This window comes from Petaurus breviceps, unplaced genomic scaffold (genome assembly GCF_028583685.1).
Source record: "Petaurus breviceps papuanus isolate PSGF00001 unplaced genomic scaffold, PetGlider_PUasm1.0 38, whole genome shotgun sequence".
In the NCBI taxonomy this organism is placed as follows: domain Eukaryota; kingdom Metazoa; phylum Chordata; class Mammalia; order Diprotodontia; family Petauridae; genus Petaurus; species Petaurus breviceps.
In genome coordinates this window covers 102,816,670-102,841,283 of record NW_027186304.1, presented here as the reverse complement: position 1 = coordinate 102,841,283, position 24,614 = coordinate 102,816,670, and the positions used below count along the sequence as shown (strand labels likewise).

The window sequence follows — 24,614 nt, the reverse complement described above, 5'->3', positions numbered from 1 at the left end:
ATCCATCCACTGGCACAAAAGGACCACAAAAAATGCTGTGTGAAGAGTGAATGAATGAATGAATGAAGAAATCTTATACATCATGTGGTCCAAAGTCCTCATTTTATATAGATGGGCAAGCAAAAGCCCTAAGAAGCAAAGTACATTATAAGGAAGCGGTGTGCTATAATAAAAATGAGGCTTAGATTTGGGATTAGAGGACCTGGATTTACTTTCCATTTTTGCCACTTATTACCTACCTGTGTAATTTAGGACTATAAAACTGAGATAACAAAATTATGCTACCTGCCTCTGCGAGGTTGTCTTGTGGATCAAAGTGACAATGTAAGCAACAAACCATAAAGGTGAGAGGAACTGTGGCTTAGTGCATAGCTAGCTGCCTGAGAACCAGAAAGATGTGGGTTCAAGTCCTGCCTCTGACACATTCTGGTTGTATGACTTTGGGAAAATTACTTAACCTCTTAAGAATTCTAGGCAATTTAAGGGCAGGTAGGTGACATAGTGGATAGAACATCAGCCCTGGAGTCAGAAGAACCTAAGTTCAAATGTGGCCTCAGATACTTACTAGTTGTGTGACCCTGGGCAAGTCACTCAACTCCAATTGCCTTAAAAAAAGTTTAAAAAAGGGAGTTCTAGGCAATTTTCTAGAATGATATAGTTAGAAGAAGATACTAACCAATATCAGTGGGAGTCTCCTAATCTAGGAATTTGTTCTACTGATGAAAACTCTAGCAACAATCCCTGTGTTCAAGGAGAATACTTGCTCAGAATACATACTAACTTTGCAGCAGCTGCAGGACTCAGGAAAAGAAAGGAAGGAAGAAAGGAAGGAAGGAAGAAAGGAAGAGAGAAAAAGAGAAATTCCTACCTTCAAATTTTGTGTGCGTGTCACAGAACTGCTAGAAAGGGATCCCACCTCCCATAGACTGTGATTGGGGCATCAATCCTATTTATTTATAGAGACCTCAAGCTGAGGCCTCTAATTTATAGGCAGCGCTTTGGTATTCTATAAGGCAGATTCTCCCATGCACAGCATATTTCTTAGCTGGAACTGGATCACATCAGAAGAGGCAAGAGCTTGCTTAGGCTATTTAGCTATTTGATAGGGTATAGCTTCAGGGTACTTAGAGGCTCCCAAAGGATATAAAATGATTTATGGGATTTTAAAAGAGTTCTAATTTTTATTTTATGAGTGTCATCTGCCCTTGTTGTATCTGACTCAATCTTTGTCCTGTATTATACAGTAGGGTTCCAAACCATAACGTCAATGAGCATATTCTCAAACTTTATTTCACTATATAATAATCTTGCCAAAATTATTGAGAGAAGCTATCTCTGAAAAAAATTGTTAATGTAAACTTTTATGTTCAACTCAAGAAAAGTCATGGAGTATATTAAAAGGAACTTCTTCTTTCTTTTCCTTCTTCTTCCTTCTTTGTTTTTAAAGGCTCAAGCTAGAAACAATATCAACTCCTCCTTCAAGGCTCTCAGCGCTGCTATCAACCAACCTTCAGATGATTATCTTCTTGAAAGTGCTAATAAGCTCTTTGGAGAGAAGTCCTCAATATTCAAGGAAGTAAGTGAAGTCTATCCAACAGAGATTCCTAGTCCCCTGGAAATAGGAAAGGAAAGGGGAAAAAATATGAAGCTATATGAGATGTGTTTTAGGGGAAATGAATAATTGTGGCCTCCAAAAATTTTGTTCTAGTCATGACTTTGCCTGAGAAACTTTCAGCCTATTTGACTCAGTATTTTCAATGTTATTTCATTCAACTGTAGGGTTAGACTAATGGAAATGTATCAGATAATTTTCCAACTATACTTGAGTGTTTCTAGATTATTGTAGGCAGTATAATATGATGGGTAAAGGACTAGTCTTGGAGCCCAGAAAACCTGGGTTGCATTTCTGCTTCTCATACATAGGGGCTATGGATTCTTGGACAAATCACTTAACTTTAGAATATTACTTTCTAAGTCTATGACTTGCAGAGAAGGTGCTAACCTGATTTGGTAGAGGGTATTTCCTTAGCCAGGAGTTGCCTAGAAGAATGAAATCAGAGATTCAGTCCTCATCCTTTGTATATAGGAATGGGTAAAGTCAGCAGAGTTTCCTTTTATATTTAACATATAATAATGATATTTTCATCAATTCTATATTTTCATATGGAAAATATCAAAATCATCAAATTATGAAAAAAAATCTTGGATTAATGAATTTATTACATACAAATAATAATTTTTGTAACCATGCTATCTAGTGACTAACATCCTGACAGAAATACTTAGATATAATTTATTTGGAATGACTTTGTTTTGCCTTTGTTTTTGTAAGCTAGGTAGAGCCTTTTACTGATATCACAGTTCTAGGAAATAAACTCTGACATTCTCATGTTTTTAATTGTAATAAATATGAGTGAAGAAAGCATAGCTTTCTCAACCTTTATAGTAGATGACTAGAGTTTCCCAAGGTTCTCTAAGGATGTCTTCTCCCCTTGTCCCATGTTCCCCTTGGCAATGGCAGCTGGTAATTGAATACCTACCCAAATTGCTTCTTCTTCTGAATGTAGTTATTACACATGGCAAATAGTAAGGGATGCAAGAGAAGGGCATTGTCCTCACTTAGTTCTAGCTATCCTCTCTCCCCCATACGCACAGTCTCCCTTCACCTTGATAATTTTGAGTGTCCAAGGCAGTCAATTGAGAGAAGCACCTAGTGAAGTGAAGAGAGCACTGTGCCTGGAATCAGGAAGAACTGAGTTCAAATCCAGTTTTGAATATGTACTAGCAGTGTTACCCTAGGCAAGTCACTTACCCCTTCTTTGTCTCAGTTTCCTCAATTATAAAATGGATATAATAATAGGAAGTATCTTCTAAATTTGTTATAACAATCAAATTAGATAATATATGTAAAAGTGCTTAGCACAGTGCCTGAACTATATTAATGCTGTTGTTGTTGTGATTGCTGTTGTTGTTAAGGTCAAAAATAGTGGATGGGGAGGGGGCAAGAGGAAGGGGATTTTTGGATTTCTAGGGGAAAGATCTCTGTAGTCAGCTTCCCAGCATACCAGCTAGTTTAACTTGGTCTTTGCCATCCTCAACTCCAACCAACCTTAGTAGACATTTGTAGACATATAATTCTCTTAGCTCTTAACCTGGAAGACAGGTCCACAGTTTGCAGTTATAATTTCTGGCCTGACCACATAAAAATTGTATGAACCTTGAGATGTTCTTGCTTTTCAGGAATACCTGAGGCATTGCAAGGAATATTACTCTGCAGAACCACAACCTGTTAACTTTAGAGAAGATGCGAATGAAGCTAGAAAGGAGATCAATTCCTGGGTTGATGCTCAGACAAAAGGTGGGAAGATTCTCACAATGATGTCTTTCCATTTAAGAAGTTATGACTCATTGACATTTTTATATACCATTGAAGTTGGCCTTTACCCCTTTGACATTTAATTTAGTTCAATAGATTTCCTCCAGTAAAATGCAATTTCTTTAGAGAAAGGGGAGTTTAGTTTTTGCATTTACTCAAGCATGGTACCTTGCTCTTAACAGGGGTTTAATAGGAAGGAAAGAAACAAGGAAGGAAATAAGCATTTATTAAGCACCTCCTGCTGTGCCAGGCACTGTAAGTGCTAATATACCACTTTTACAATTGAAAAAAAAACCATTTTATTATTTAGATGTTGAATTTAGAAAGTAAATTTCTTGCAAGCAAGGATTGTTTTGTTATTTGTAGTTATTTTCCTGGCTCCTCACATAGTATCTGGCATATAGTAGGAGTTTAATGAATGCTCAGTTGATTGGCTGAATTGAAAAACAAAGACCAACCCCTATTTATTTCTTTTGGTGAATATCACCATATAATTTTTTATTCAAAGTAGTAGTCCTCAAACATTTTCAGCTCAGGATCCCTTTACACGTTTAAGTATTATTAAGGACTCCAAAGAGCTTTTGAGTATGTGAGTAATAGCTATCAATATTTACTGCATTAGAAACGAAAACAGATACATTTAAAGTATTCATTTATTAGTTCATTTTTAATAATAACAAGCCTATTGTGGGGGTGGCTAGGTAGCGCAGTGAGTAAAGCGCTAGCCCTGGAGTCAGGAGGACTTGAGTTCGGATCTGGCCTGAGACATTTAACACAAAAAAACTAGCCTTGTAACCTTGAGCAAGTTACTTAACCCCAACTGCCCGTCAAAAGGCAAAAAAAAAAAAAAGCATATTGTATGTTAACATAAGTAAGATGTTTATTTTTAAAAATCTATTTTCCAAAACAAAAAATAATTAGTGAGAAAAGTGGAGTTTTGCATATTTTTGAAAATCTCTTTAATGTTTGGCTTAAAAAGAGACACTTATTGTTGTTCAGTTATATCAAAGGTACTGGACTGGTTTGCCATGTCCTTCTCCAGCTGATTTGATAGATGAGAAAACTGAGGCAAACAGGGTTAAGTGATTTGCCCAGGGTCACAAATGTGTCTGCGATCAAATTTGAACTCAGGTCTATCCTGACTCCAGGCCCAGCACTCTGTCCACTGCGCCACCTAGCGGCAGAAAAAGAAATACAGTTGCATTCCAAAATTTATTTCTGCATTTAAACTGTTTATAATATGCTGTTTTTGGTTGAAGTATAAGAAGAAAATGTGCCCACACAGATATGTAGACAGAAAAAGGAGGAGTATTTTAATATAAAAACAACATCTTAGTATTATTATGAAAATAATTTTGGCCCTGTGGAACAAAGTTTGAAATGAGCACTTGGGTGTGCTTTTGGATTTTGTATTTGTAATTTGAATTTGTAAAGGACTGGAATTATTTAGTTTGGAAAAGGGAGTTTTAAAAGGTTATTTAAAAGTTTTCAAATATAGCATAATAATCATGATGATCATGATTTTCCATTTCCACTGAGGTTAGACAAGGGAAAAAAGGTTTAAATCACACCTTGAGTGATTTAATATTAGTTGAAATATGAGGAAGGGAAATTACAAAAATAATCTTAGAGACATTTTTTGAAAATTTTCTCCCTTATTAAATATTTAACTCTCTGATTAGGTGATTGCTCATTAGTCATGTAAATATTTATATTGGTGAGTTATATTTTATTTATTCCATTATAATCTCACTTCCACTGCCCTAATCCAGGTCTTTATCAGTTCATGGCTAATATTCTATCTATGACTTTGGTGACAAGAGATGAATTTTAGGAGCTAAGGGCTGTGCTCTTACTCCCTCCTTTCTAGGTACCCTGTTCCAACCACAAAAATCTGGGGACACAATCTTCATTGCAGTTAAAATTGCCTTTCCATTGGATGGAAAAATAAAGCCTTAAAATATTTTTTTTCTCATTTTATCTGGAATTTAACAAACTAAAAAACAAAACAAAACTTAGAGAACATCTTTGGTTTCACAGGTTGGGAGAATGGTAACATCAAAAGCTTTGCAAAATTTCAAACAGTCTCTTTGAGCTGAGTTTGATTCAAATACTCAAGAGAACACAGCTAATTTACCCTCCATTTTTTAGGTTGCAAAAATTTAGCATCTAACCAATTACCTAGAAAGACATGGTTAGGTGGCTAGAATTATACACCTGAAGCTTACTATCCTTCACAAACTAACAGACAAATCCCTTCACTATAAATGCAAGCCCTTAGATTCCTTTGATAATTCAACAAATAAGCTATACTCGAACTAGGGCATCATTACACATAAAGCTGTGCCCATAATTGCCCAGGCATAACACTGATCCACAAAAATTTAAGAACAATTTGTCATACTCAGTACTCAGAATTTCCAAACTATATGGAGTAAAACTCTTTCAAACCATAAAGATCTAGCAAAAGAAAACAAAACTGGGATAAGGAAAGAGGATACTGCACGTGTCACCCTCCTAATCCTGCCATTGGAATTGTCCTTTGTTTTTTAGCAAGCCTAAATAAGATAAGTGTGTATGCCAATACTCTTATTTTATTACAAAAGACAATCATTTTAGTAACTTTCATGATAGTCCCTAACACATTAAATACAAAATAATAATGGCAAAAGAGTGACTTGTGGAACAGTTGAGGTTTAGGGGTTCTGGGACCCCAAAATAGAGACACACAGGTCCTTCCTTGGATGAATTTGACCCAAGCCTTCTTTCAGTCAAAGATAAGGTTTATTAAAACACCTGTAGAGGGTGGGAGTGATTCTAAAAATCTGACATATTGGCCAGACTCAGGGAATCTGAGCATTGGCTAGATTCTTAAGGAATCTAAGCATTTGTGATGCTTGTATTGACAAGCCAGCCAGATTGAATCTGAGCACTTTAATGGAGGCAAGATGGACCTTATATACAGAAAACTGGGAGAACAGAGAAGGGGTCTAGATGGAATTAAGTGAGTGGTAGTCTAGGGTGTGGCAGGGTGGTGGGAAAGTTGAGGGGCTTTTCCTTTTTGAGGTCCAGATCCCAGAGACATGGTCTTTTCCTTTTGGGGGTCCAGATTCCATCCTCACCAGAACCATTTCTGTTTGAACTCTAGAAAAAGAGATAAGAAGAAGGAGATGATGATTATTATGATAATTCATTAAATGTATATCCTTCTCTACAGGTAAAATTCCAGATCTGTTACCTGAGGGCTCTGTGAATAGTGATACCAGGTTGGTCCTGGTAAATGCTGTTTACTTCAAAGGAAAGTGGAAAACTCCATTCCAGAATAAAGCAAAGAGACCACAGCCTTTCCGAGTGACTTTGGTATGAGAAAATATGATAAGATTTCATATCACATTATTATAACCTACAGATTGGAAAATGGAGTAAGGCAAATAGAAAACAACCTAAATATTCCCTAGTTGTACAATCTTGGCTTTTCTGGTGATTCTCCTTGACTTTACTCATGTGTCCCCACACCCCCAACCCACATCTGACTATTGAAATCCCCCAGTCCCCTTCCTTCAAGGACTAGTTAGGTGCCATATCTTCCTTGAAGCTAGTCATGATCCTTCCAATCTCTCCTTGGAGAATTTAGCTTGATCTCTCTTCTGTACTTTTCACAGGACTGAGAGATAGAAGTGGTCTTTGATATCATCTAGTTCATGCTATAAAGTGGATACCTGACATGTGTTATAGCTATTTATTTGTATATATGACTCACTGCTCCTATATAAAGGCTATAATTACTTAGAAGGCAGGATGCTATCCATTAAAAACAAAACAAAATACACTTCTAGTATTTGTTATATTGGCAATTAATTATGCATATTGAATTGATTTTAATTTCAATCTTCTAAGTGTTATGCAGTAAGTATCTACTATCAAACTAAGTAATGGTAATAAATAAGATATTTTGTTTGTTCTATGAAAGCAGAAATTCATCCCTTCTTGAACCTGGGAGTCTTGATACAATTTCCCCATTTACCAACTCTAATTGACTACCTCTAGTTAGACCATAGTTCACTTGACATCTGTAATAACATGCTTCATTTACATGTAGTTCAATTTCACATTCCTTTTTATCAGTTTTTAAAAATGGACACATTTTGTTTTGACACAACAAATACTGCTCAACAACACCCAGAAAAATTCCCCCACGAAGAACTCACTTCGTCATTATGACTAACAGCACGTGTCACTTCTCATTCTTCTAGTTCTTGTTTAACAGAAAGGCAAGATGTGCCTGTTGACCTCAATCATTTGATATCCACATAATCACTTGTGTTTGACTGGAGTTTTCTTGTATCAATATATTGTCTTTATTTACATAGTTGTAGTCTTTATTCATCTGGTATTTTGGCTCTGTTTTGTTCCCAACTTCCTCAGAACTTCTAGTAAAATCGTATTTCATTATACTTACATGTTAAAATTTGTTTACTCATTCTACAATTTTTTTCTCAGTATTTTGTCATTACAAATAATGTTGCTGTGAATATTTTGATATTCCCATGGATCTTTTCTTACTGTCATTAGCCTTCCTCAAGATAAAAACCCAGTCTTGAGATTGTTAGATCAAGTTATATGAACAATTAAATAGCTTTTGTTGTGTAGATCAATTCTCCCCCCAGTAGTTAGATTATTAATTCATAGCTTCACCAATAATGAATTAGCATAAGTATCTTCTCACAGATCCTCCATCATTGGATTTTTCTATTTTTTGCCAACTTGATGGATACAAAGTGATACCTCAAAATTGCATTAATCTGAATTCTTCATCTGACCATTAGCAAATTCTCTTTCAAAACCTATTTAATAGCTGGTATTGATATAGCACTTTATGATTTATAGAGAATTTTACAAATTTCTTATTTTATCTTCACAGTAACCTGTAGAGATAGAGGGGTTCTTATTACATTTTGATGGTAGGCATTTTTAGAGGGAGGGAGGGAGAGGAGAAAAAAAATTACATGATAACTTTATTATATATTTAAAAGAAATAGCAAGTTGTATATAGCATATTTGCAGTTTTATGCACAATCATCTTTTTAATGGAAATGCTTGTTTTATTCTATAAATTTAAAATAATATAATTTTTTTAAAAGCAATCGGGGTTAAGTAACTTGCTCAAGGTTACACAGCCAGTTATTTCTGGGTGTGATGCTAAGCATCAGAGCCTGGATTCGATCCCAGGTCATCCCGACTCTGGGGCTGGTGCCCTTACTTGCTGTGCTACCTGGCTGCCCCTATAATTTTTTTTAAAAGAGACACTGAGGTAAACAGAAGTGAATTGCATAGAGTCACAAATGGTAAGTGTGTGAACTGAGGCCAAATTTGAACTTTGTCCTGACTCCAAGTCCAACACTCTGTCCACTCTGACCCCTGGCCACTTGTCTATGGAAGAACATCTCTTAGTTCTTTAAGTTTGTATCAGGTCCCTACAGATTCTGACATCAGTCAGACTTTCAGCAAAGTTGTATAATGAAAAGATGTTTAACATTACCAAGTGTTTCATTTATATGCCAGTTTTCAAACATGCTATTTCCCTTTGCTGTACATTAGACTGAGCGTAAACCTGTAGAGATGATGTACCTACAAGCCAAGTTGCACATTGGCTACATAAAAGAGCTGAAGTCTCAGATTCTGGAGCTTCCATATGCTGGTGGTGTCAGCATGTTCATCCTGCTTCCTGATGAAATTGCCGACTCTTCCACTGGCTTGGAATTGGTGAGAAAATTAAGACTTTAATCATTAGTGGTTGATGCTAAAAGTACTTTTCCTGAGATGATCACATCTGTTTTTAGAAAATGTATTCATGGAGATGTGTAAACTGTGCTACATGAAAGATATTTTACCTGAAACTCTCATCCAAAACATTAAATAAAATGCCTTGAAAATGCTGCAAATTCCATTTTCCTGCACATAATTTCACAAGGCTATTAAATCTCATTTTCATTCCCATGATGACTAGGCTAAAATCATTTCAAGTAGAAGAGAAACTTTTTTTTTAATACTGGAACTAAATGACTTTAAAAAAATTGATATGCCTTGTGTTTATTTTTATTTCTGCAGCTAGAAAAAGAAATAACCTACAAAAAACTTAATGAATGGATTGAAAAAGCCACAATGGAGAGTAATGATATTCACGTTTTCTTGCCCAAGTTCAAGTTGGAAAAGAATTATGAACTCAAGTCCATCCTGCAGAGCATGGGAATGAAAGATGCCTTTAACATAAGCGAAGCCAATTTTTCAGGAATGTCAGAGAGAAACGATCTCTTTCTGTCCCAAGTGTTCCACCAAGCTTCAGTAGAAGTCAATGAAGAGGGGACAGAGGCAGCCGCTGGCACTGGGGGGGTCATGACAGGGCGAACTGGCCATATGGGACTGCAGTTTGTGGCAGATCATCCTTTCCTTTTCCTTATCAGGCATAACAAAACCAATACTATCCTTTTCTTTGGCAGATTCTGCTCCCCTTAAAATGGAAACTTTCTGTCTTTGCACAGGATCTTACACCATGAGCAGCAAACCTCAAAACTGTTATCTAGCAATGCAAAAGCCCAGAGGCTTTTCATCATGTTCCTGTTTCTCTGGGCAAGTTTTGTAGATTAGAAATGATTAACTGCTCTAGTTGCTTTAATAGAAATGGAAAGAATGATTTGCACACTTGAACTGGATGAGCATTGGCTTGACTGTTCACTGTTAGTTTATTGTAGAATATAGTTTTTATAGTACTATTTATTATTTTATAATATGTTATTGTATAAATATTAATTGCCATTTATCTGAGTGTAAAACTAATGAAGCCACAGTCTGCCAATAGGAAAACTGGCTTGCTAATAATGCATTCAGTCATTATTTTCTGCAGTTAATGGTTGGAAAATATCCTCCTAATTAGTTATACTAATTGTATATAACTAAAATGTATGAAGAAAAACTTTTGAAGGAAAATTAAACTATATGTTAATATGTATGTCATATAGATTTCTAATATCAGTACAGAGATGTAACTGAAATGGCAAAGCAAATATAAATAAACAATGTCATTAAAGCTATTGTTTGTTATATTTTCATTAGACCATGGACATTAAGAATGTAACTTTTTTTTTCAAGTAGGTAGGCAACAAGCATTTATTAAATCCTCACTATATACCAGACATAGGCAGTTGATGGCTCAGTAGATAGAACACTGGGCCTGGAGCCTGGAAGACGCAGGTTCAAATTCAGCCTCAGACCCTTCCTAGCTGTATCACCCTGGGCAACTCACTTAACCTAAGATTGACTGACAAAATGAATTCAATGACTCCATTGGAGAAGGAAATGACAAACCACTCCAGTGTTTTTGCCAAGAAAACCCCAAATGGGGTCACAAAGGGTCAGCTATGACTGAAAGATTGAACAACAACAAAACATGCTGACCACTGTGCTAAGTAGTAAGTTTATATAAACAAGCAAAAAAGACAGTCTCTGTCTTCAGGGAGCAAACATTCTAATACGGGAAGGGAATAAGCATTTCTATTAGCACCGACTACATGCTAGGCATTTTTACAAATATTGTCATATTTAATTCTCATAATAACCTTTTAAGAAAGGTGATATTTTTTATCTCCACTTTAAAGTTCAGGAAACTGAGGCAAACAGATTAAGTGACTTGCCCAGGGTCATATAACTAAGTGTCTGAGTCCATATTTGAACTCAAGTCTTCTTGACTCCAGGCCCAGTGTTCTATTAGCTGCACCACCACTTGCCTAAGGGAGATAACATGCAAAAAACTATGTATATACAAGACATATATAGCATAAATGGCAGGTGATCTCAGAGGTAAGGCATGAGCATTTTGGAAAAACCAAGGAAGGACTCTTAGAGAAGGTGGGGACTTAATCTGTCTTGAAGACAGCCAAAGAAGCTAGAAAATTAACTATCCCACATAAAGAAGTATCTTATCTTTGACAAGGCCAACCCTTCCACATGCACAAAAGTGATCTCATTTCATCCAATCTTCTCCAGAAAATTTCCCCTTCGATTATTACTTATTATTTATCTGCAATCTCTTCCTGTCTGCCGCATGTTTCCTTGCTACCTAAAAACATGACCATGTCTACCCTAACCAGAAGAAGCTCTTACTTGCTCCATCCTAATGAATATTGATGCAAAAATTTTAAATTAAATACTAGCAAGGAGATTGCAGTCATGACCCAGTTAAATTTATAACCAGAATGCAAGGCTGATTCAATGTTTAGGAAAACAATAAGCATAATTTGACCATGCCAATTATAAATAAAAAAAAAAATCATACGACTATATCAATGGATGCAGAAAATTTTTTTTAACAAAATACAATAACCATTCCTATAAAACACTAGAAAATATGGGAATAAATGGAGTTTTTCTTAAAATGATAAGTAGCATTTATCAAAAAAACAAAAGTAACTATCATTTGTGATGCGAATAAACTAGAAGCCTTTTTGATGAGACTAGGGATGAAGTAAAGCTATTTATTATCAACATTATTATTCATTATTATACAAGAAAGGGTACTTATAGCAATAAGACAAGAAAAGCAATTAAAAGAATAAGTTTAGTCAATGAGGTAATAAAATCATCACTTTGTACAGTTAATATGATGGTATACTTACGAACCCTAGAGTCAACTAAAAAGCTAGTTGAAACAATGAATAACTTAGTAAATTTATAGGACATAAAATAAACTCACACAAATCATCAGCATTTCTATTTATTACCAACAAAACCCAGCAGGAAGAGATAGAAAGACATTTCATTTAAAATTGCGACAAACAGTATAAAATGCTTGAAAGTCTACTTGCTAACACACACACAGGAACTATATGAATGTAACTATAAAAACATTTCACACAAATAAAAACTGATCTAAACTATTAGAAAAATATTCATAGCTTATGGGGAGGCTGAACCAACACAATAAAAATGACAAAACTATCTAAATTAATTTACCAATTCAATACCATAGCAATCAAACTACCAAAATGTTACTTGGTAGTGCTAGGAAAAAACCCCACAACTTCATATGAAGAAATATAAAGCCAAGACTGTCAAGGAAACAATGGGGAAAAAGTGAAGTAAGGGGGCTTACCAGTACCTGATCTCAAACTATATAACAAAGTAGCAACCAAAATAGTTGGGTACTGGACAAGAAATAAAGTAGTTGATCAATGAAAAAATTTGGTTCACAATTTGTTGTTGCTTTGTAGTGTCTGACTCTTCATAACCCTTTTGGGGGTTTTCTTGGCAAAGATACTGGAGTGACTTGCCATGTTGTAAAGCCACACATGAGCAGCTTTCCAGAGGACTGCTGCTGTGAACAGCTTTCAAGGTTCTGATTATATAGTATAGCAAACTCTATTTATTCAATAACAAATCAGAGCAAAACATTTATAGAAAATCAAGGTATAGCATTCAGAATGTTACAACTTATCACAGAAAATCAAAATACAGCCCTCCCCATGTCACAACTAATAACTTATCACTAAAATGGCCACATAGTTTTCACCAAAGTGGTCACACAAGTTTTCTACAAAGTACAATTATTTAGTAACTCAATCATTCAATCATCCTTAATTCAATCAGTTTTAAGGAGGACAGTCTCCTTAATCCTTAACTCACTCATCCTTAAGGAAGGCCTCCTTAAGGAACACAAAGTACAATAGTCAAAGTTCTCCACCCATGGGGTGCAATTAAGTTGCAATATCAGTCAATACTCAGTATTCTCTTAAGGGTTAGTGGAAAATACACAGGCCATCTACCTCTAGGTCACAAGTAAGTTACAATTTTATCAGTCACTACTCAGTATCCACAAAGAGGTTTTTCAATCTTGACTCCAGGCAAGTATCTCCTACCTGACTCTACCAAACTGTCACCTGGGTTCAAAGGCAGACAGCTCCCAGCTCCTTGTCCAGCTCTCTGTGCAGTTCCTGCTCCACACTGAAGCTCACAGTACATCTCAAGTCCTTCACAGTCTCTGTTCCTGGGAAGAGAAAACTTAAGAGAGCCACAGATAGACAAAGTACTGACACCACAGTCATGCTTCCTCTGGCAGCTCCAGCTGGCGCTTGGAAGTCTTCAGCAGCTCTGTTCTCAAAATCAAAATCACTTTCTCGGCACAAGTTCCAGTCCAGCAGCAGCAGCCCAGTCTTCAGATGTTTGCTGAGAGAAATTCTCTCTCTCCCTCTGGCAGCAGCTGCTCTGCCTCCAGATGCCAGTCCCAAGAAGTTCTGACTGTCCAGCTTGTGCTCTTCCTTATATATGGTATTAGCTTCTCCATGTTCAGCTCCTTCCTGTTACATCAGCAACAGGGGTTCATACCTTCTGCTTCTTTAATAGAGGCTTAATTTGAAACTAGGTGCTAAGTACCTGTACCTGGCAACTTTCCAGTACAAAGGGAGTTTCAGATTTCACTGCTATAACACATGTCCTTCTCCAGCTCATTTTATAGATGAGGAACTGAGACAAACAGGGTTAAGTGACTTGCCCAGGGTCACACAGATAGTACATGTCTGAGACTGGCTTTGAACTTAGAAATATGAGTCTTCCTGACTGCAGGACTGGCACTCTATCCATTGTTCCACCTAGCTGCTCATCTCATAGTATAAAACATAAAATAATATGAAAATTGTTTTTACCTCCAAATATACCATCACGTCATCTGCAAAGTGATAGTTTTGTTTCCTCACTGCCTATTCTAATCCTTTTGCTTTATTTTTCTTCTCTTACTGCAATAGTTACTATTTCTAGTACATTATTGAATAACATGACACTGCTAATCCTTGTTTCATCTCTGATCTCACTGGTAAGATTTTAGCTTATCCTCATTATAGGTAACCTATGAGCTTTAAAGTGAAATGGATTTAAGGTTTGGTCTTTAAGAGAAAGAAAGAAAGAAAGAAAGAAAGAAAGAAAGAAAGAAAGAAAGAAAGAAAGAAAGAAAGAAAGAAAGAAAGAAAGAAAGAAAGGAAGGAAGGAAGGAAGGAAGGAAGGAAGGAAGGAAGGAAGGAAGGAAGGAAGGAAGGAAGGAAGGAAGGAAGGAAGGAAGGAAGGAATGTAGCCAGCAAATACCAAGTTAACTGGGCAGCTTCTGGCCATCAAAATTTACCTTACTTTGGAGAGGAGAAGGAGAGGGAGAGGGCAAACTGAGTTATCCAGCTGGCTGGCTCTCCATTCAAGTAGCTTGAACTACTCAAAAGTTGTGTTTGTCCTTCGTTTTAAAAGAGAAGCATGACACCAGGGAAATTATGAAATGACTTGTAGTTGACTTTGATCTGAGTGAAGGAGGTCACCAGCCTCACTTTCTCCTCCAAAGCCATCTGGGTCTAGTTGCCAGATACTCATCCAGATGACTGGAGATGGCCCAGGATGCAATGGGAGACCCTGGCCCTTTTAGGCTAAGGCTTTTTCAAGTTCTTACTTTGAGTGAAGTAATGCCCATTCAGTGAATAGGCCTCTTTAAGAAGTAAGTCAAGAGATGGCCCCTTTAATTTACAAACAAACAAAAAATATCAAACTGGGAGGGGGTCCCTGCCCAAGCATCACTTAATGGCTAAATTTTGAGCCTTCCTGGCTCAGAGTGAATGTCAAGTTTCTCTTTTGACAAACAACCCTGAGGATCTTCCGCTCCCAGTATAACTTAATTTTTTAATTAAAGGGGACGTCCCTTGACTCACTTTTTTTTGTGAGGGGGGAAGGCAAGGCAATTGGGGTTAAATGACTTACCCAAAGTCACAGAGCTAGTAAGTGAGTCAAGTGTCTGAGGGCAAATTTGAATTCAGGTCCTCTTGACTCCAGGGCTGGTGCTCTATTCACTGTGCCACCTAGCTGCCCCTGACTCACTTCTTTTCAAGAGCTAGTAAATGCAATTAAAAAAAGATTGTTGACCCCTTAAATAGCTATCTTTCCTAGTAAAGTAGATCTAAGAACCTGTGCTAGCAACCATCCTGGTATGCCAGCGTGGTTGCTGCTACACATGGTCCTCTTAGAAAATGAAGGACAAACACAACAATTACAGATAATGTTTGCTGATGATTTTAAATAGATACTACTTATCATTTTAAGGAAAGCTCCATTTATTCTTATCCCCTCTAGTATTTTTAATAGGAATGAGTATTGTATTTTGTCAAAAGCTTTTTCTGCATCTATTGAAATAATCATGTAATTTCTGTTGGTTTTGTTATTGATGATTTTCCCAATATTGAACCAGTCCTGAATTCCTGGCAATACTGTATTGTCTTTTTTTTTTTTTAAAGCAATCGGGGTTAAGTAACTTGCTCAAGGTTACACGGCCAGGTGTTTCTGGGTGGGTTCTTGAGCCCGTGATTCGATCTCCAGGTCTTCTCAACACTGGAGCCGGTGCTCTTACTCGCTGTGCTACCTGGCCGCCCCGATAGTGTATTATCTTAGTGATATATTGCTATAATCTCCCTGCTAATATTTTATTTTAAATTTTTGCATCAATATTCATTAGGGATGTTGATCTATAATTTTCTTTCTCTCTTTCTGTTTTAGGTATCAGCACTCTATTTGCAACATAAAGGGAATTTGGTACACCTATTTCCCCAAATAGTCTATATGGTATTGGAATTGTTCTTTAAACATTTGGTAGAATTTACTTGTAAATCCATTTGACCCTAGAGAATTTTTCTTAGGGAGTTCATTGATGGCTTGTTCAATTTCTTTTTCTAAAATGGGATTATTTAAGCATTTTGTTTCCTCTTCTGTTAATCTGGTCAATTTATATTTTTGTAAATATTCATCCATTTCACTTAGATTGTCAGATTTATTGACATACAATTGGGCAAAATAGCTGCTAATTATTGCTTTAATATCCTCTTCATTGGTAGTGAATTCACTCTTTTCATTTTTAATACAGGTAATTTGACTTTCTTCTTTTTTTAAGTCAAATTAATCAAAGGTTTACCTACCTTATTTTTTTCATAAACCCAACTCTTAACTTTATTTATTAGTTTAATAGTTTTCTTACTTTCAATTTTATTAATCTTTCCTTTGATTTTCAGCATTTCCAATATGGTGTTCAACTGGGGATTTTTAATTTGTTGTTTATCTAACTTTTCTAATTGTATGTCCAATTCATTGATCTGCTCTTTCTCTATTTTATTGATGTAAACATTTAGAAATATAAATTTCCTCCTAAGTACTGCTTTGGCTGAATACCATAAATTTTGCTATGTTGTCTCATTATTGTCATTCTCTTTGATGAAATTATTGATTGTTTCTATGATTTGTTCTTTGACCCATTTATTCTTTAAGATTAGATTTAGTTTCCAAATAACTTTAATATATGCTTCCATGTCCATTTTGTGATGTAATTTTTATCATATTATTGTCTGAAAAGTATACATTTAATATTCTGCTCCTCTGCATTTGGTTGTGAGGTTTTTCCCCTTTTTTTTTTTTTTAAAGCAATAGGGGTTAAGTAACTTGCTCAAGGTTACACGGCCAGTTTTTTCTGGGTATGGTGCTGAGTATCTGAGCCCGGATTTGATCCAGGTCATCCCGACACTGGAGCCGGTGCTCTTACTCGCTGTGCTACCTGGCCGCCCCTGGTTGTGAGTTTTTTATGCCCTTAGATGTAGTTAATTTTAGTGTAGATGCCATGTACATTCCTTTCTATCCCCATCCAATTTTCTCCAGAGGTCTACCATATCCAACATTACTAAAATTCTATTCATCTCCTTAACTTCTTTCTTGTTTATTTTGGGGTTAGATTTAACTACTTTTGAGAGGACAAAATTGAATTCCTCCACTATTACAGCTTTACTATTTTCTCCTTTAACTCATTTAACTTCTTTAGAAATTTTGATACTCTTGCCATTTAGTGTATATATGTTTAGTATTGATATTGTTTATATATTTATATACCATACTACATATTTATATATTAAACAGATATGTTTAATGTTGATATTACTTCATTGTCTTTTAGCAATATGTAGTTTCCTTCCCTGTCACTTTTAATTAGATCCATTTTTGCTTTTGCTTTGTCTGAGATCACAATTGCTTTTTCTGCTTTTTTCTTCAGCTGAAGCATAATATATTTTGCTCCAGTCTTTTACCTTTATTCTGTGTGTCTCTCTGTTTCAAATGTGTTTCTTGTAAACAACTTATTGTAGAATTCTGGTTTTTAATCCACTCTGGTATATGCTTCTGTTTTATGGGAGAGTTCATCTAATTAACATTCACAGTTATGATTACTAACTGTATTTCCCTCCATCCTATTTTTCCCCTGTTTATACTTCTCTCTCTCTCTCTCTCTCTTCCCTCCTTCCTCTCCCTCTTCCTCTTCTTCTCCCTCTCCTTTTGCCCTATCCCTCCTCACTAGTGTTTTGCTTCTGATCACCACCTCTCCAATCTGCCCTCCCTTCTATCAGTCCCTCTCCTTTTCTTTTCCCCTTCTACTCCTACTTCCCTATAGGATAAGAGAGATTTATATACACAAGTGAGTGTGTATGTTATTCTCTCTTTGAGCCAAATTCAATGAGAATAAGGTTCAAACAATGTTCAACCCTTCCCTTCTTTCCCTCTACTATATTAGGTCTTTTGCACATTTTCATGTGATATAATTTATCCAATTTTGCCTCCCCCTTCCTTCTCCTTTTTTTTAATATCTTTATATCAAAGTCAACTTAGACCCACATCCTGTCTATGTATAGTCCTTCTAACTGCCTTAAGAGTTACAAATATCATCTTCCCATGTAGGGATATAAACAGTTTAACCTTACTGAATAACTTCTTTGTTTTTTTTTCTTTCCTGTTTACCTTTTCATGCTTCTCTTTGAGTCTTGTGTTTGAAAATCAAATTTTGCATTCTGCTCTGGTCTTTTTATCAGGAAAGTTTGGAATTCTCCTATTTCATTAAATGTCAATTTTTTTCCTCTGAAAGATTATGCTCAATTTTGCTTTTTTTTTTTGATTCTTAGTTGTGATGCAGACTCCTTGACTTTCTATATTATCATATTCCAAGCCCTCCCATCCTTTAATGTAGAAGGTGCTAAGTCCTGTGTAATCCTGACTGTGGCTCCTTGATATTTGAATTACTTCTTTCTGACTGCTTGCAGTATTTTTTCCTTGACCTGATAATTCAGGAATTTGTGTACAATATATTCCTTGCAGTTTTCATTTTGAAATCTCTTCAAGGAGGTGATTGGTAGATTCTTTCAATTATTATTTTACCCTCTGATTCTAGGATATCAAGGTAGTTTTCCTTGGTAATTTCTTGAAAGATGTTGTCTAGCCCCCCTTTTTAATCATGACTCTCAGATAGTCCAATAATTCTTAAATTCTCTCTCCTGGATCTATTTTCCAGGTCAGTTGTTTCTCCAATGAATATTTTACATTTTCTTCTGTTTTTTCATTCTTTTGATTTTGTTTGATTGATTCTTGATGTCTCATAGTCATTAGCTTCCACATGTCCAATTCTAATTTTTAAGGAAATATTTTCTTCAGTTACCTCCTTTTCCATTTGGCTGAGTCTACTTTTAAAGTTGTTTTCTCCAGTGGATTTTTGTATCTCCTTTTCTATTTGGTCATTTCTATTTTTAAGGGGTTGTTTTCATTTTCCGAGCTGTTGACTCTTTTCTCATGACTCCCTTGCATCACTTTCATTTCTCTTCCCAATCTTTCTTCTCCCTCTCTTGTTTGATTTCTCAAAGCCTTTTTGAACTTCCCCAAGGGGACTTTTGAGCTTGAGACCAATTCACATTCCTCTCTGAGACTTTGCATGTAGTGATTCTGATGCTGTTATCCTCTTCTGAATTTCTGTTTTGATCTCCCCTGTTACTATGGTAGTTTCTATGGGGAGGGTTTCTGTTGTTGCTTTCTGCTTATTTTCCAACTTATTTCATGACACTTTAAAGTTGAGGTCTGCTCCTGGGTACAGTGGGCACTGTCCCAAGTTTCTTGGGCAGAGAGCCGGGGGCCTGGCTTTCTGTGCCAGGGCTTCTGGAGCTGGAAGCTTATACACTGCACTAGGGTGGCCCAGCCTAGCCCATCCTGTTGTGCTAGAGGTTCTGGTGCTGACAGTTTGTCTGATGTGCTGGGACTGGAGGTCTCACAGATGACCTGCTGTGCCAATGGTCTGCTGGGCCAGGACTGCAGTTGCTGACCCATACTGTGGCTTATAGCCTCCTGATGACTTGCCTGGATACTGCCTGCACTGAATTGCATTCCACTTTTACCCAAGTGAGACAGACTTTTCCTGCACTCCTCATAAGTTATCTTGGGCGGGAACACTGTTTAACCCAGTCTTTTTGTGGGTTATGTTGCTCCAGGATTCATTTAAAGGCTTGATTCAAGGGGAACTGTTTAAAGTTGTTTTGAGGGGTAGCTCAGGAAACTTCCTGGCTTTTCTCTGCCATTTTGGCAGTCCCTCACTTTCATTATTTTTCTTGTTTTTTTTTTCTTAAACATAGCTAATGTGAAAATGTTTTGTATGATTTCATATGTATAATAGATATCATATTTCCTATCTTATCAATGGGTGGGGAAGGGGCTGGAAGGATGGAGGGAATTTGGAACTGAAAATTAAAAAAAAACCCAAAGCATACAATATAAAGAGAATAGAGTAAAAATTAATCTCAGATGGATTAATTATTTTAAAAATTATATAAATGCTTGCTGCAATTGTTATCATCATCATTATTGTTAGGGACTCAGTATAAACCATTTAATTTTTGATGCCCCAGGCATCTGACTAAAACTTAAAGTTGCAGATAAATTGTGGATTTATCCAAGTTAGAGTTTACATACCAGGAATCTTTCTACATTGATAAAACCACAAATTTTGAAAAAAAAAATACTCTTTCCCACTTTTTTGAGGAGTCATTGAAAATATTTGGAACTGAAAATTGAAAAATATAGATAGATAATTATTTATTTACATAGATACCTATCTATCTATGTCATAGAAAGGAGAAATATCTATACACATCATTGTGTTGGCATGTATTTTTTTAATAGTCAGGCCAATAATTTACAACCTGTAAAAAGTAGAAGTTATTTTTATCTAAGACAGAGCGGTGACTAGGGCACAGTTACAGGGACTTTGCTGAAGGTTGCTATTTTTAGTTGGCCATCAATTTTAGAAGGTGCTGACCAAAAGCACTTAAAATCCTTTAGTAGTGTAGAAACATAACTTATCATCTTGTTAAGACAGTTAATTTGTTAAAATAGAAAGTCACCACACCATGGCATTCTGTGAGCTATTCTTCCCCTCCCTTCTCCTACTATCCCTCCCCTCCCCTCTCCTACTATCCCTGGGTGAGTAGCAACTTTGAACTGATGTCCCAGGGCCTGCTTTCCCCTCATTTTTCACCAACACCTAGACATAGTTTATGGTATTTGCCTTAGGTGCGAAAAATCCTAGTTAAAGTTTGGATCCATGAATTTTACCAGGATTCCACCAAAAAGGTCCCAGGGACAGAAAACAGCAGTTAACAAAATGGAGAAGACAGCAAAGAATATATGGAAATGAAGATGAGACAAAAAGGAAAATGTACAAGTGTAGTCAAGTACTTGTATAATTCAGCCCTGCCCCACCCCACCCCCAAGCCAAAGCCTAGTCATGAAAACCAACCCATTTTATTAGATAACTGCCTCAACTATCTACTACACTTTCTCGGTTTAGAAACAATAGCCCAAGCAAGTTACCTTCTTAAATACTACTCTTGGGAACAAATTACCTTTCTCTCTACTGCCTCTATATAATTCTTACGACTGATAATAGATTCAGGAGAAGCTATGAGTTAAAAATGTTTGCTAACAGAAATGAGAAGCCATCTTCTGGAGTGGTTTCCCTGAAGGAATGAGAGGTATCTGTCAAGAGGAAAATCAGAGACAATGAATGAGTGAATGAACATATGAATGAAGCATTTATTAAGCTTTTACTATGTGCAAAACACTGTACCGAAAAGTAAGACAGTCCTTACTTTCTCTCTTTTTTTTTTTGACAATCCTTATTTTCAAGAAGCTCATATTCTAGAATTATGGGGGAATCTGTAGATTTTTATACCTGAGCAGGTTGCTTTCTCCCTATACCCCTATTTTCTTTTCATTTTCTTCCTTATCTTTTTATATAGAACAAAAAGTTGAAGATGTCTCCTCTTGGATGGAATGGGCCAGGAAGGCTGCATTTAGCAATAGCTGTGTCTATTAATTCTGCTGTGTAAATGTCCTAGCCCAATTTATGAATGATGGCATGGACAAGAATTGGCTCTCTTCTCCCTGCAGTCTGGGCTTCTGTTGTCAGAATGTGTTTCATTCACAGCATCTGTTTGTGTGAAATACAAATGAGATAACCTTTGTGTACACTTGTGTGCACTAAGCTCATCTAAGAACATCGAAGTATCAGTTCTTTGAATCCTAGAGCAGCCATCCAGGTTTGAGGGGAGTAAAAACATAGGTCTGTAGCTGCAATTTGAAGCAGACCTGACCAATTGTGTCTTTGCATTTCTGAAAGCATGGGGGGGGGGCGGGTAGGGAGGAGGACATTGCTATGTAGTTTTGGCTTACGGGGATCAGTTTCCATTGCCACTCCCATGTGTTGTAATCAGAGATGCCTAAATCTAGCTACAACTTGAAGACCTTCCATAATAGAACTTTTACAAGTCTATTCAGAAATAAAGGATGACAAATACCCTCCCTTGGCAAATGAGGAACCAACCCTATTAGGCTAGAAAACCAGGGGCTGCAATCAAGCCAGAACTCAGGTCTGCACAAGCACCATGAAATGGAAAATCTTGATCAACCCTAAGTCAAACAAACCCTCAGATCTCCACCTCAGTGTGTCTTTTTATCTACCCTTCTCACCAGGATGAGTCTGAAAGGAGGAGTGGGAGGGTGCAGGGGGCGTAGCCAAGGAGGAAGAGGAGGGTGGAGCCGGTGCTTTTGGGCAGTTACAGGTTACCTAACACTGCAGCCACAGGCTCTTACTAAAGCACGAAATTGCCAGTTCTGCTTCTTCAAAGAAAAATAAGGTAATGTTACAATTTCCTAAATGTTTTAAAGATTAAAATGTTCTTTTTTATTAGACCATCCAATTCTAGCAAATTATCAATGGAAAGACTTCTTGCTGGATGTGGTTTCTTTGCAGCCAGGATCTTTAAACATCATAGAAATAACTACCTTAGTTGATGTAACTTTCTTGAATTCTCTTCAAGTGAAATGGATTAGAAGTCAGAAAAAAAGAATGGTTGCTTTGCAAGAGGGCTAAGAGAGAGAGTTTTTCTTTTTTGAAGGTTTAATGACTTACTAAAAGGACAGGAGGAAAGCCCCATTGGGGCGTGGACATTGGTTTGCTTCTGTGCTTGCTTCCCCTGGTTCAGTCAGCACAGGCAGGGTAAAAGAGGGAGCCGGGAAAATTATCAGGATTATTACTGTTTGGTTGTGACTGAAAAATGGAGTGATTCTGTGATTATATTGGAAGAGTAAGCTATTGATAAGGAAAGAAAAAAATAATGGCAGCATTTTTGCTAATTTTCAGCTTTGCAAAGTGCTTTAAATATATTATCTCATGTGATGCTCACAGCAACCCTAGGAAATAGGTGCTGTTATTATCCCCATTTTACATATGGGGAAATTGACGCAGGTAGAAGTTAAGTGATATGTTGAGGGTCTCACCATTAGTAAGTATCTGAAGCTGGTTTAAAACACAGGCTTTCCTCTACCAGTGTATACCACCAGTACCTTCCTTATAACTTATGGTCCTGACCTGTCCAGGGTCACTGTGACCCTATGGGGTCAGTTAACTCAGGTCTTTCTGTCTTAAGGCCAGTCTTCTATCTACCATTCCAAGATGCTAATTTATTAAAAAAAGAAAATATCTCTAAACTTGTTAGTGAAGTAAAATCATATGTGCAATTTGAATTCTTAAATTAATTGAAAAGAATGTGGCCTTAATAAGTCATGGGCGATCTCCATTTAGGGTCTTCAGCTTTATTCTGTTAACCCCAGTCATTCAATTTGAATTCATATATGAATATTATGAATCACAGAGCAGGTAGGAGAGTGTGGGAATATCAACCCTAATCCATTATCACTCTTTCTGCTACCTCAGGGATATAGTTATTGACTTAACACCTCCCTTCCCAGCAATCCCAGGAGTTTTAATGGGACTCCAGGAATATGAATTCCAGTCCATGTCCATGAATCAGCTGAGACTGAAAAAGTAGGCCAACTTTCTGAATTGGTTCTTATAGTCTCTATCTGCAAAAAGAAGACATTTGAACTGTTTTGATTGAACTGATTCCACTTTAATCAAACAATTACTCATTTAATTAAGCATCTAGGGTTGTGTTAGTAAAAAACTGGTTTCCATTTCTAGAATGAACCTTAGGTGTCCTATCATGGTTTCCACTACATCTAATTCCTTTTCTCCAAAGAACTAATTTAGTCCCATAGCTAAATAGTATTTTATTCCATTAAAAAAATCTTACTTTTGATTTGGACTTAGTGCACAGCAGGAACTTTTGTGGAATTATTCTATGCAATGACAAGCCCATTCTCTCTTTTCTCCATCTCTATGTGACCCCTTATGGAATAAAGGAGCCTACAATAACATCACTCAACCTACTGGTTTCCAATATTCCTCTATGACATTTAAATGAAAGATTTGACATTAAAATCCTGATTTCTCTTCTAGTACACTTTTGTAATAGGTACAAAGGAAAATGGAGCTGAAAAGCACTCTTTTATATCATTCTGCCTAGACTCAAAAGAGGGTTCTTATCTCTCCTCTCCCCCTCCCCCCTTTTATTTTTTCTTCACTGACCAGTATATCATGGAGAGTTGCTTCTTAGGTATAGCTTCCTGCTCTGACTTGGACCCATTTATCAGCTTCTATGTTTAGCCAGCCGGCAGCTCCTACAAGTCCTTATTATATTTTATCACATATGGACATTAGAATGGGCCTTGGGGAAAAAAATAAGCCAGGCCTCAAGTTCAGAGGATCCTTGTCTAAAAACGTTGAGAACAGTTTCCTGAAAAACTTTTGCACATTGTAGTTCCCTTCCCTCAGGAGAGTCCTTTTACTCAAATAGCTTATTTACATTAGACTGTTACCCTGTCAATTTAAAAATTGGGATGCAAGCTCCTAGAAATCAGGAACTATGTCTTTGCATGTCTATTTTATGTAGTACTAGATACTAAATAAACAAATGACTTG

At 36.5% G+C, this 24,614-nt stretch overlaps 2 protein-coding genes across 5 annotated transcripts in view; both read left to right on the top strand.

The window, feature by feature from the left end:
- Window positions 1–10,464, top strand: part of SERPINB2 (serpin family B member 2) — a 26,853-nt gene extending 16,389 nt beyond the window's left edge. For all 4 annotated transcript variants that reach the window (XM_069100213.1, XM_069100214.1, XM_069100215.1 and 1 more), the window contains 5 exons: window positions 1,448–1,576; window positions 3,241–3,358; window positions 6,594–6,736; window positions 8,975–9,139; window positions 9,485–10,464. In XM_069100213.1, coding sequence (XP_068956314.1) covers window positions 1,448–1,576; window positions 3,241–3,358; window positions 6,594–6,736; window positions 8,975–9,139; window positions 9,485–9,889 — 960 coding nt within the window. In that variant the 3' untranslated portion in view covers window positions 9,890–10,464. The remainder of the gene's footprint in view (window positions 1–1,447; window positions 1,577–3,240; window positions 3,359–6,593; window positions 6,737–8,974; window positions 9,140–9,484) is intronic.
- Window positions 10,465–22,185: 11,721 nt separating this feature from the next.
- The window catches only part of SERPINB10 (serpin family B member 10), a 36,000-nt gene continuing 33,571 nt past the window's right edge, over window positions 22,186–24,614 (top strand). Inside the window, exon 1 of the mRNA XM_069100217.1 lies at window positions 22,186–22,428. The gene's annotated coding sequence lies outside the window, so the exon portion shown is untranslated. The remainder of the gene's footprint in view (window positions 22,429–24,614) is intronic.